The following is a 12,654-nucleotide window of genomic DNA, read 5'->3' as shown; positions in this document are numbered from 1 at the left end:
CTTTAATTACAGCATCACCAGGTGCTTCCTCATTAGGAAATGAACAATGAGTGAGACAGAGGTATGCAGGAAAAACTAGGGGGGAGAGACTGTTTTGGGGGAGAGATTTTTCTCAGATAAGGGCTGTCCATAAATTACTTAATACATTTTTGGTAGCTTCAGGACCCCTCCCATCCTTCTGTAACATTGAAACAAAATTTAAGGACCTATCCACTACTGAAAGTGACTTATAGTCTTATAACACTGTAAACTTGTTGAAATTATGTAAGTACCCTATTCTGCTAGGGGTGAACAAGCCAGTAGTAAACACCAGTGGTTTTCAACCTCTGGGCTGCGGACACATGAGGGACTGCAGCCTTAAGATTTCCAAAGGGCTCTGCACTTCTATTTGAAATTTTTTTTAGGGGGCCACAAATGAGAAAAGGCTGAAAACCATTGGTATACCCAAATACCTATTGATTCAGTGATTCGGATCTCTGCCTTAGTTCAAATGGACCAAGTAGCCAGAGGCGGGCGTTCAAAGCGATCAGCTAGCCCCTCTGTCCCTGGAGCAGACTTCTGTCATGTGGCGGCTAGATCCAGCGGGGTAGGGGAGAGAGTTTAGCAAAAACTTGCAGTCCGCCCCCTCGCTCCCTCCCATGCGTGCTGTGTACAGCTGAGCTGCTGCCGCTCGCTTTCCCAGCAGGCCCTGCTGGTGCCCTGCCATTCCCCCGGCAGCCGCCGCGATGGCAGGAGGACGGGAGAGAGTCGCTCACTTGCTGAGGCAGCTGCAGCGCGCAGCGTGAGTGTTTGCTTCTGTGCACCAGCTTCTAGTGTGCCCCTGACCCCTAGGCCTGCCGGGCTTGGTTAAAGGTGGGAGGGTATGTGACATGAGATGTGGCTGATCAGTCAACTTTGGCAGCCTCTGTAGTAAGGGGTGTCCTTGCAAGACAACAAATTTGTTGACAACAAGAGAATGTCCTTGCAAGCAACAAATTTCATAGATCTGCAAGCTCCACAGAGGCAGGACTATGTCTGCAACTTAGAAACTTGTACCTTTTGTAGTGTATTTTCTGGGAGCAGAGTGACTGCAGAGGAGAAGATGCCCATCCCCATCCCACCCCCACTTCCAGCAAACCGTGTCTGCCTTCTCTGTCCAGCATTGGGAAATGACTAACCCCCCGGCTGCCTTTTCCCTTTACACCCAGGGCCGGCGCCAGGCACCAGCATGCCGAGCAGGTGCTTGGGGCGGCCGTTAGAAAGGGGCAGCAGTTCCTCGGCAGCCTTTCTGTTTTGCCCGCTGCGGTGGCAAATCGGCAGCAGTTTCTTCGTTTTGCCGTCGGCGGCAGCAGGTTTTTTTCACTGCTTGGGGTAGCAAAAACTGTAGAGCCAGCCCTGTTTCCACCTCTTGCTGTAAAGGGGCAGGAGCAGGAACGCCTGCTGCAGTGAAGGAAGAAAGTCCCTTTCACTGTGTGTAATGGTGCTCTCAATTGACAGAACTAGTCTTGCTGTTTAATCCACATCTGCATCATATCGCTCATCCACCTCAAAATCTTGTGCTCAGGCCTTGCTGCTGACATTAGCCTGTGCACTGCATGTGTCAAAGCAGCAAAATGTAGGGGTGTCAAAATCACCTGAAGAAATACTTTCTCAAAAAAGCCAGGGCAACCAAATCTAGTCTTACTTCTGTCCATTTTGACTGCCTCTCAGTAGTCTAAGCATGGATTTGGGCCAAAGTACATAAGAACGGCCATACTGAGTCAGACCAAAGGTCCATCTAGCCCAGTATCCTGTCTTCTGACAGTGGCAAACAGCTGCTTCAGAGGGAATGAACAGAACAAGTAATCATCAAGTGATCCATCTCTTGTCACCCATTCCCAACTTCTGGCAAGCATAGGGTAGGGACAGCATCCCTGCCCATCCTGGCTAATAGCCAGCCTCCTCAGTGCAGATTATCCAACCTCTATGTACCACGGGTTGCATGTTTCTTAAGACCATGTATTTGATCTGGAGAAGGGCAAGTAACTCAATATTGGACATACTGTGATTTTTTTTTTTTTAAATGCAGTAGCAGTGAAATGGTAAGTGATAGCTGAAACCATATATTTCCCAGTTGTCTGCATCACAAAAACCATAATCTCTAATTGACACTGGCATTGATAGTCTCAGTATATTGTTGGCCACTGTTGGAGTGATTATTTTAATGCTGAGGGGACATCAGTATATTGTCTAATCGTTAGAGCACCTAGAGCTTTGGAAAGGTATCTTTTCATCATTTTAAATCTTCAGATAGGGGATACTCTACTCGTCCCCAGAACTAGCAGCAGGAACTTGCTCAACACAGTACTCTGACCTAACTGTGCCTTGTGGCTGGTCCACAGCAGCCTGACAGAAGTGTTGGGCTTGCTCCAGACCCATCTCCTTAGGGCTCCATCAGCACAACACAGGAAGCTTTTTGCTTAATGCAACTTTCATGCTATTACCATCACATCTCCCTCACCCTCCAGTGGAGCAATTCTTCTTCCCTGGGATCCCCTCCCCCCTAGTAATCTGCCTATTTAGCCTCTTCTGTGGCCTCCATCACTGTGTACTCTGAACGCCTTGACTATATTAATTCATCTTCACAGCACCCCTGTGAGGTAGGGAAGTGTTATCTCTACTTTACGGATGTTCTCTGGTGTTTCCATAGGCACCTATTCTCTTAGTGCAATTTAAGCAATAGATGGTTTGAGGAACTAATTAATTTAAACTGCACCAAAATCAGACCTAAGCCGTACTCAGGCACATTTAAATTAGGATCTAACAATTCAGCATTTGAGTAATAAAGAAACATTGTTACCTATGTGGAACACTAGATGGCAGTCCCTGTTAGTGACAATTCTTGTGAGATATGGTGGCAAGATAAATTACTTATAAGACATGACCATTGCTCTTAGAAGTAGACTTGTTAGTTTTGCTTTCCTATTTCTTTTTGAAATAAACATTTCTTTTTCATTTAATTAGGTGCCGGTGTCCAGCTCATTCCCACACTTACTCTCAAGGTAAGATTATCCTTAATGTGTGTGTCCCAAATGATTCTGCATTTTCTCTTTTTTTCACATTCAGGCTTGCATTCAATAAAAATTACAACAAAGGTAGGGCAAAGTGATAATAAATATAGTATACTTAGAAAGTGTATGTAATCGATACCAAACAGCAGTAAAAACTATTTTAATTAGAGATGTCAAACAATTTTTAAAAATCACAATTAATCATGAGATTAAAAATAGTTGTAATTAATCTCATTGTTAAACAATGAGTGCCAATTTAAATTCATTGTAAATATATTGGATGTTTTTCTACATTTTCAAATATATTGATTTCAGTTACAACACAGAATACAAAGTGTACAGTGCTCATTTTATATTATTTTGTATTACAAATGTTTGCACCGTAAAAAGATAAACAATAGTATTTTTTTAATTCACCTCATACAAGCACGGTAGTGCAATCTTTATTGTGAAAGTAGAATTTACAAATGTTTGAATTTTATTTTATTTTTTACATAACACCACTCAAAAACAAAACAATATACAACTTTAGAGCCTACAAGTCGAAGCATGAAGGGGCATATGAATACTTAGCATATCTGGCATTTAAATACCTTGCAAAGTTGGCTACAACCTAAATTCCCTCTAAGCTGCATGGCCACGCAGCAGGATATCAAGGGCCACGCAGGCTGAATGAGGAGCCCCTTGTCCAGCCCAGCCCCGCTGGAGCTGCCATGGCTGGGGAGAGATGCCCCGGCCCCAAGCTGCTGCAGCAAGAGAGGGCTGGGGGGAGTCCCCTCTCCCTGCCGCAGCCCCGGGGCAGCCTGCACCCCAAACTCCTGGTCCCATCCCAGAGCCCGCACGCCCAGCCAGAGCCCATCACCCCCACACTCTAACTCTCTGCCCTAACCCTGAGCCCCCTCCTGCACCCCAAACCCCTTATCCCCGGCCCCACCCCAGAGCCTGCACTCCCAGCCGGAGCCCTCACATGCCCCCCCACACACCTCTGCCCTAGCCCTGAGCCCCCACCCACACTCCGATCCCCTCAGCCCCTCTCTCGCCACACATCACCTAGTTCTGGGGACAAGTAGAGGATCCCCATATTGGGGCACATAACCAAATTCATTCTGCACGTGGACGTAAAAAATTAGAGGAAACACTGCCTACAACAGTACCTGTTCTCACTTTCAGGTGATATTGTAAATAAGAAGGAGGGTAGCATTATCTCATGTAAATGTAAACAAACTTGTTTGAGTGATTGGCTGAACAAGAAGTAGGACTGAGTGGACTTGTATGAGGTGAATCGAAAAATATTTGTATTCTGTGTTGTAATTAAAAATGTAGGAAAAACATCCAAAAATATTTATAATAAATTTAAATTGGCATTCTATTATTGTTTAACAGTGCGATTAAAACTGCAATTAATCGTGACCTTTTTAACCTAGTTATTTTGATTTGCGTTAATTGCATGCATTAACTGCGATTACTTTACAGCCCTAATTTTAATATGAAATGGGATATTTTTCCCCGATAATGTATAAAGGAACATTATAAACATTGTCGGATGCATACCGTGGAAACTGCAGCAGACTTTATATATACACAGAGAATATGAAACAATTGTTTCATATTCTCTGTGTATATATAAAGTCTGCTGCAGTTTCCACAGTATGCATCCGATGAAGTGAGCTGTAGCTCACGAAAGCTCATGCTCAAATAAATTGGTTAGTCTCTAAGGTGCCACAAGTACTCCTTTTCTTATTATAAACATTATTATTATTACAGCTATATATATATATATATATATATATAGTATAAGTATTAAATCTGCTTTCATCATTTTTATGTATGAAATGTCCTTTCATTATCATTGAATACATCCTGTAAGTTTGTTTTTAAAATGCTGGAAATATGCCAAGAGACTGGAATAGACTTGGCTTATAAATAGAAGTTAAACCTATAGCCTAAATTTTCATAAAGTGATTTTGGATGGCTCGATTTAGAGCTAGGGTCAAGGGTTAGGTAACTCAAGCTGGGTTCTCAAAAATTGAGCCATTCAAAATCATTAGTCACTTATGAAAAGTTGAACCTGCAAGCCTTTACCTTTTAATCTCTAGTGTTAGGCCTTGTTGATCTTGCAATCAGATTCAGTAGAGCAGGCCCTTGTGCCATGGAGTTGCACATGGAAAGTGCTTTTCCAGATACGCCTAGTTGCAGGACTGGGGGCTCTAGAAACTAAACAAACTTATGGGTCATACACTAACTGAAAATAGTGGAATCTGATTATATTTAATACTTACACAATTCACTTCAGTCAGAGATCTCAAAGAGCTTTACAAAGATGCATAGATCCATCACCATTTTGCAGATGAGGAAACTGAAGAACCAAGAGGGTAAACTTATTTGCCCAACATCACACAGCAAGAAAATGGGAGAGCTGGAAGAAGATCTGAGTTCTCCTGACTACCTGTTTGGTGCCCTATTGAGTTACTTCAAGACAGGTCTTAGTGAAAGTGAAGCCTACATGATGTAGGAATCCCACCTGTATACTACACAGCAAAAATTGATGATACAGGGTAGCAAGGCTATTATCCATTCTATAGATCTCTAAAAAGTGGGGAATGACTTAATAGCAACTTCTGTCTGGAAAATGTCTGTGTTTTATGCCAGTGTTCTGCAGAAGCAATACAGTTTTTATGGCACAATAAAGTCCTTAACGGAAGTTAAGCTGTACCAAAGAATACAGCAGCACAACTTCTATTTTACCATCAAAAGGAAATGGATATAAGGGGCTTGGACTTGTCCTCAGACTGACAAATTAATTACTGAAACTGCAACAGACTCCAACACGAGGAAAGGTCAAACGTGTATATTACTGCCCCTCGCCAGGCTGAACGAACTGATTGTAGCAGGCCTGAGCTTGAATACAGCGCACATAAAGGGATCCTAATGTTTGTGGTGTTCTTGCGGATCAGCACTCCAATGCAACGCAAAGCACTTGTAGGCTCATTATGATGGCTTCATTCATTGGATCTGAATCCAAATAGTAAGTTTCCACTTTGTACCATACATATGGAGTGACTTGATCTTTTGCTGGGAGGGCAAACTATTTTATCTTGTTTTGGTTTTTGTCTCTCTGATATTCTCTTTATTCAATTTTGTGGCAAACTTGTGAGTATGGAAAGCTTTCCATAGCTTGTATGAGAAAGATTTGGGAATGGGGAGATGAGATGACGGAACGTGTAGGATTTCTGTACTAGTTCAGAGCAAGGGGCCATTGTAAATCCTGACACCCATCTTTCTTCAGTCTCTTGTGTACAAAGAGTGCCTTTTACCCATATATGTGTTGTGTTATATGTAATGAGTATTGCCCTGGAGTCCAATGTATACCTATCTCCTAGATCTGGATATAACCATATTGTTATGGAATCTAAGTAATGTGCAAATACTCAAGTCTGTATTATCATTAAAATAAATCTTTCATCTTTTTAGATTCTTAGCAAATATTTTAGCTATAAACACATGCAAAATTAAACTTATTCAGAGTATGTAAGAATAAAGAACTAACTTAAAAAAAAATCCACTCATTCAATTGTCAACATCTATCAAACTAGCACAGTTCATAACCTAAACTAGCATGTCAATGGACTACTTATATGGACAGGTTTGCAGGATCAGCAGTGGTCTAAGCCAGTGTTCAGCATGAATAAGGGTTGCAAAATCAGGCTCAAAACAAGGAAATCCCAACCAAAAATGGAGATATAAAGTCAAACAAGGAGCAATATGTAAACACATTTTTTTTAAAAAATCTCACTTTAAAGCCAGGGGAGTTGCTTAGCTGAAACTGTTGAAAATTGTAATAAAGATTTATTTTACATATCAAATTTCCTGCTAACTCTATTATTTAACTTCCATTCCAGCTCCTGAACATGCTGCTTTGAGGAGAACAGACTATGCTTTTGAGGTAGATTTAATAAATGAGTTTATTTCCGTTTAGAGAGAAGATTTAGTATGTTATATAACTTTAAGTATGGCCTTTTAAAAAAGATATTTTAATTATTAAAAAAGTATATTCACAATTGAAGAAATTGTTCTGTGTAGTTATTTTTTCTAACAGAACTATTCTTTAATTTTTTTTGTAGATGGCCGTGTCAAATATCAGATACGGAGAAGGCGTTACTAAAGAAGTAGGCATGGTAAGCTCTTATCTGGTACATCTTTCATCTATGAAATGTTACTTACCAGTAACTGACATTAATTTTAGCTGTATTACAGAAATGTTTGTATCATACATCAAGTTTAAGAGACTTAAGGCTAAATATCCTGTATATGGAATGAAAATATACCTTTTTTGTAACACAAATAGCTATAATGTGAGTTACACATGCTAATATGTAGTAGTAAATACAAGTTTGGTGGTATCATTAATTATTATTTGTCTTGCTGTAGCGCCTAGATAATGGTGTTGAAACTTTCATTCTAAACCATTATACTCTGTTCTTCATTATTAAAAAGAAAAAAACATTTTTGGGCTGAAAATTCCCAGTCTTCATTCAGCCTGAGTGAAATTTTGGAAACCTTTTAAAACCAATAAATAGGAGATTTTCAAATATTTCTGAGCTTTTCAGACCTAGAGAAAAATATATTTTAATATAAAAAATGTAGCACATTCATTTCTCCGGTTAGGTATTTATGAAGCTATTTGAATATACAATGTGCCTGTGAAAAAGGAACCTAAAGGTAAAGACCTTGAGACCATACTAAACATTGCATACTAAGTGTGTATACCCTCTACAGTGTATGGAGTCCCTGCTCAGGGTAAGCCTGCTGAATACACTTTCCCTACAACAATTCTCTTGAACTTTTCAGTTTGCAACCTGCAGAAGATTTTACATAATCTTAAAGTTAATGGTGTGTCAAACTCAAATAATAAAAGATGTATAAACACATTGTGGATGGGATCAATGATGGGAATTGGTATCAGCTGCACTTGCAGGGACAGGGGATAGATGTTGGAAACAGGACAACAAGAGTACTGTCAGTGACAGAAAAAGCCAGATTCACCTGTAGCACAGTATGTAGCCTTACCTTTCCTTTTAGATACAGAGCAATATTTCTATTTGCCCCAGATTAGATTCCTTAAAAATAAGAATTAGGATTAGGGCTCTGTTATGCTAGGTGTAGTATATACTTGTAGTGAGAGACATTCCCTACTCCAAAAAGTTTAGAGTCTAATAGAGAAGACAGACACAGTGGTGGAAAAAGGAAGTGATACCAAGTGGTTTTATAGATGAAAAACCAAGGCTTAGATATAATGGGCCTGATTCTTTGTTGCCTTGCACCACATACAGTCATTTGCACTAGTGCAAAATGGTTGTAAAATACCATCAAATCAGAATAGTAGCATTTTACATCAACTTTGCACTGGTTGTCAGGCAATTGAATTGACTTGCCCAGTGTCACACAGGAAGTCTCGACAAGAGACTGAGAATTAACTCAGGTCTCCTGAATCCCATCTCAGCCTTAACTTCAAGACCTCAGTCACTTAAGACCTAAGCTGATGTTCATGGAAGTGAATGGGAGACTTTCCATTCACTTTATTGGACATTGGTTGAGGCCCTTAATTTTTGTTCACCTTGAGCTCTGATCCTGTGCCATTGAAGTCAGGGCTCCCCACCCCCAGCCTTGCTATCAAAGGTGTAGGATGAGTCAAGTATCATGATTAACTTCTTGTGTTTTGCACCGTCTTTGTTATCAGGTTCTGCAGTTATTACCCCCTTCTTGGCACTTATGCATTGCCAGTTTTAATTTCAATGTAAACATTGTAAATGAAATTGTTTTGTACGTAGCAAGAATAACGGTTAAATATAGCTGCTGTCATTGGACAATAGTATTGAGGACTGAATACCAGGATCACTAAAAACTTCAGAATTTATGTAGGTAGAATTCTATAGCAATAATTGTTGTAGTAAAGGGTGATCTGGTATTCTATCTTCACATTCTTTCCAAACGCTTATTTTTTTAGAAAAAAATATTTTTAAAAATTGCATACAGTGAGCTATATTTTATCAATGCAGTGTTAAATTTTTCGGATTTTAATTTTGCAGAATTAAGGAAAGTCAAGCGTTTGTCTTCATAGCAACCTTAACTTGGCCCCCTTGCAAGTATGTGTTGTAATAGGATCTTCAAATATATTATTGCACAATGCTGAGCAATGTGCCATACTTCTTCACTAATGCTGCAATGCAAAGTTACTGCCATATAGGAGACCTAGCTTCAATTCATAGACCCAGATGATATAGTCCACTTCATTCACATTATGTCAGAAAAATTAGCTTTTACAGTTAGGTACGTACTCCTCTTATTCTGGGCTTTAGTACTTGGTTTATAGGCATTCTTTGAAAATCTAGGCTAGATAAATTCTCTAGTATTGCCCTCTTAGATTTCCTGGGCTGTGTAAATAAATGCAATTGTAAAATACTTTTTGAAATCTAAGATGCATTTTTTTTCTATAAACTTGACTACCACCTATATGGCTTTGGCTTGCTGTCTATTCACTCATGGGGGCAGCTACTAGTGTACTTCCAGTATCTTGCATGTGTCCTCAATTCTACATGCTTGAGTTATGTTTTAAACTACACCTTTTTCTATAACCCTATATGCATATGTGAAACATTTTATTTTACTGTATCGATGTTATATACATTTGTGATGAAAGACCTTATTGCAAATTTTAGTATTTTGTATCAAATAATTCAGTTTAATTGGATTGCGATTTAAATATTGTAGTTTAAGATTTCAGACTTTGTTTTTTAATTGATATTGTAGGATCTGCAGAATCTGGGTGCTAGAAAAGTTTGTGTGATGACAGATAAGAATCTCTGCCAGCTCCCTCCAGTAAAAGCAGTATTGAATTCCTTGACAAAAAATAGAATCACTTTTCAAATGTATGATGATGTCCGGGTGGAGCCAACGGATCAGAGGTACTGTTTCTTTTATATGCTTCCGAAAACTTATATTCTCAGAATATCTATTTAGGCTCTTATACCCATCACTATAGTATCTTTTGGTGCATCAGTATTGCAAAAAAGAACCCGCAGCAGTGAGTCTCAGAGCCAAGGTGAACTGACAGAAGCTCATGGGTTTCATGCTGCAGGGCTAAAAATAGCAGTGTAGACATTCGGGCTGGAGCCCGGGCTCTGAAACCTGTGGAGAAGGGAGGGTCTCGGAGCCTGGGCTCTGAGACTTGCTGCTGCTGCATTTTTTTTTTTTCTTCCGTGTATACATAACCCATAGTGCCTCTGATTTGTCAATGACACGTACATTGATCTTAAGAACATAAGAATGGCCATACTGGGTCAGACCAAAGGTCCATCCAGCCCAGTATCCTGTCTGCTGACAGTGGCCAATGCCAGGTGCCCCAGAGGGAGTGAACCTAACAGGTAATGATCAAGTGATCTCTCTCCTGCCATCCATCTCCACCCTCTGACAAACAGGGGCTAGGGACACCATTTCTTACCCATCCTGGCCAGTAGCCATTAATGGACTTAACCTCCATGAATTGATCCAGTTCTCTTTTAAACCTTGTTATAGTCCTAGCCTTCACAACCTCCTCAGGCAAGGAGTTCCACAGGTTGACTGTGTGCTGTGTGAAGAATTTCCTTTTATTAATTTTAAACCTGTGACCCATTAATTTTATTTGGTGGCCCCTAGTTCTTATATTATGGGAACAAGTAAATAACTTTTCCTTATTCACTTTCTCCATACCACTCATGATTTTATATACCTCTATCATATCCCCTCCCTTAGTCTCCTCTTTTCCAAGCTGAAAAGTCCTAGCCTCTTTAATCTCTCCTCATATGTGACTCGTTCCAAACCCCTAATAATTTTAGTTGCCCTTTTCTGAACCTTTTCTAATGCCAGTATTTCTTTTTTGAAATGAGGGGACCACATCTGTACGCAGTATTCAAGATGTGGGCGTACCATGGATTTATATAAGGGCAATAAGATATTCTCCATCTTATTCTCTATCCCTTTTTTTAATGATTCCTAAAATCCTGTTTGCTTTTTTGACTGCCTCTGCACACTGCATGGATGTCTTCCGAGAACTATCCGCGATGACTCCAAGATCTTTCTCCTGATTAGTTGTAGCTAAATTAGCCCCCATCATATTGTATGTATAGCTGGGGTTATTTTTTCCAATGTGCATTACTTTATATTTATCCACATTAAATTTCATTTGCCATTTTGTTGCCCAATCACCGTGAATCTTAACACATAGCTTAACAGTAAAGTTTGCAAATTGCATGATTAATGACAAAATCTTCTCTTCCTTCTAAGTTTCATGGATGCCATCACATTTGCTAAAAAGGGAGAGTTTGATGCCTATGTTGCCGTGGGCGGTGGCTCTGTAATAGACACTTGTAAAGCTGCCAACCTGTATGCATCCAGTCCTGAATCAGATTTCTTAGATTACGTCAATGCTCCCATTGGAAATGGAAAGTCTGTTACTGTGCCTCTCAAGCCATTCATTGCAGGTAAAGAAGCAGAAGTGTAGTGTTTTTGTTTGTTTTTTTCTTCCTTCAAGGCTCTGTGTAAGTTCTTCCTCTTGAAATAAGTTTACCTTTGACCGTTTAACCCTCCCCTTGGGCCTGCTTCTGCTCTAGTTGAATTCAATTGAAGTTTGATTTAAGTTGGAATGGGATCTTGTTCTTCGTCACCAGCTGCTCTTCTTTGAGTTAAGTTATTTTACTCCTCTGGGGGGGTCAGAGGATAAAATGACTACTTCTGTCTGATCCATTGGACCTAGATCTATTAACTGGTTCTGATATACGATACCAAAGTACATCATGATGGGAGCTATATAAGTATAAAATACTCTGATCTGTACACCCCACTATTAACTATATAATCCTTATGCTATCAGGAATGCATTTTATTGCTTATGTAATTGGACGGTGTTTTCTTTCCTTTTTCGATCACTGTTTTTTTAATGGTACAGTATATCAGAATTTTATTAGCATTGACCTACCTAGTCCCAAATACGATAACTGGCGATACATTTATCTAACCAGTTAATTATCTATTATATCCAGATTTTAGGGCTTGATCCAAAGCCCATTCAAGTTATGGAAGAACTCTCGTTGACTTTAATGGGCTTTGAATCCGCTCTTAGTAATTTACGCATTTCTTTGTTCATACCACCTTTATTATCTTCCATTTAAAACAGCTCTCCCTTTCTTTCACACTTATAAAACCATGTACAATTGATCCCACGAGGTGGATGATTAACAAAGAATGATGATTAGTAAAGTTTAAAAGCTGCTTTGATATAGAACCCAAGGCAGATTAAGCCCAAATCATCATTGTTCCAGCTTCCAAATGCAAAGAGAGCTGCTTTTATTAACAAAATGTGCATTTGCTTCCGCCAATGATGAATACAGCCTGGTTTAAGGTTGGATGCGCAGCAGCAGATGTTAATGGCCATTTAAAAGGTCGGCAGCATCCCTTGTCTTGCTATGCCTTTGTACAGCACATAGCACTATGGGGCCACAATAGTCTTTATGGCTTTGGGTGTTACCACATTACAAATATGTAATAATCCTGGACTTGTGCCTATGCTAGAAAAGCCCTTTCTAAAGTTGAT

The 12,654-nt window shown here is 39.7% G+C and overlaps 1 protein-coding gene across 7 annotated transcripts in view; it reads left to right on the top strand.

Annotated features, from left to right (window-relative positions):
- The first annotated feature begins 722 nt into the window (after nucleotides 1-722).
- Nucleotides 723-12,654, top strand: part of ADHFE1 (alcohol dehydrogenase iron containing 1) — a 37,781-nt gene continuing 25,849 nt past the window's right edge. For 6 of the 7 annotated variants that reach the window (XR_013345135.1, XR_013345134.1, XM_077810197.1 and 3 more), the window contains exons 1-6: nucleotides 723-781; nucleotides 2,983-3,020; nucleotides 6,929-6,972; nucleotides 7,151-7,204; nucleotides 9,837-9,991; nucleotides 11,349-11,545. Coding sequence is in view for 5 of the 7 variants with exons in the window: in XM_077810197.1 (XP_077666323.1) it covers nucleotides 726-781; nucleotides 2,983-3,020; nucleotides 6,929-6,972; nucleotides 7,151-7,204; nucleotides 9,837-9,991; nucleotides 11,349-11,545 (544 nt within the window). In the remaining 2 variants the exon portion in view is untranslated. Of the gene's footprint in view, nucleotides 782-2,982; nucleotides 3,021-5,969; nucleotides 6,055-6,928; nucleotides 6,973-7,150; nucleotides 7,205-9,836; nucleotides 9,992-11,348; nucleotides 11,546-12,654 lie in introns of those variants that run through there. The other variant, XM_077810199.1, reaches the window with a different exon arrangement.

Source organism: Eretmochelys imbricata, chromosome 2 (assembly GCF_965152235.1).
Source record: "Eretmochelys imbricata isolate rEreImb1 chromosome 2, rEreImb1.hap1, whole genome shotgun sequence".
NCBI classification, from domain to species: Eukaryota; Metazoa; Chordata; order Testudines; family Cheloniidae; genus Eretmochelys; species Eretmochelys imbricata.
Note: the sequence above shows the minus strand (reverse complement) of the source record. Positions and strands in the feature narration are given on the sequence as shown.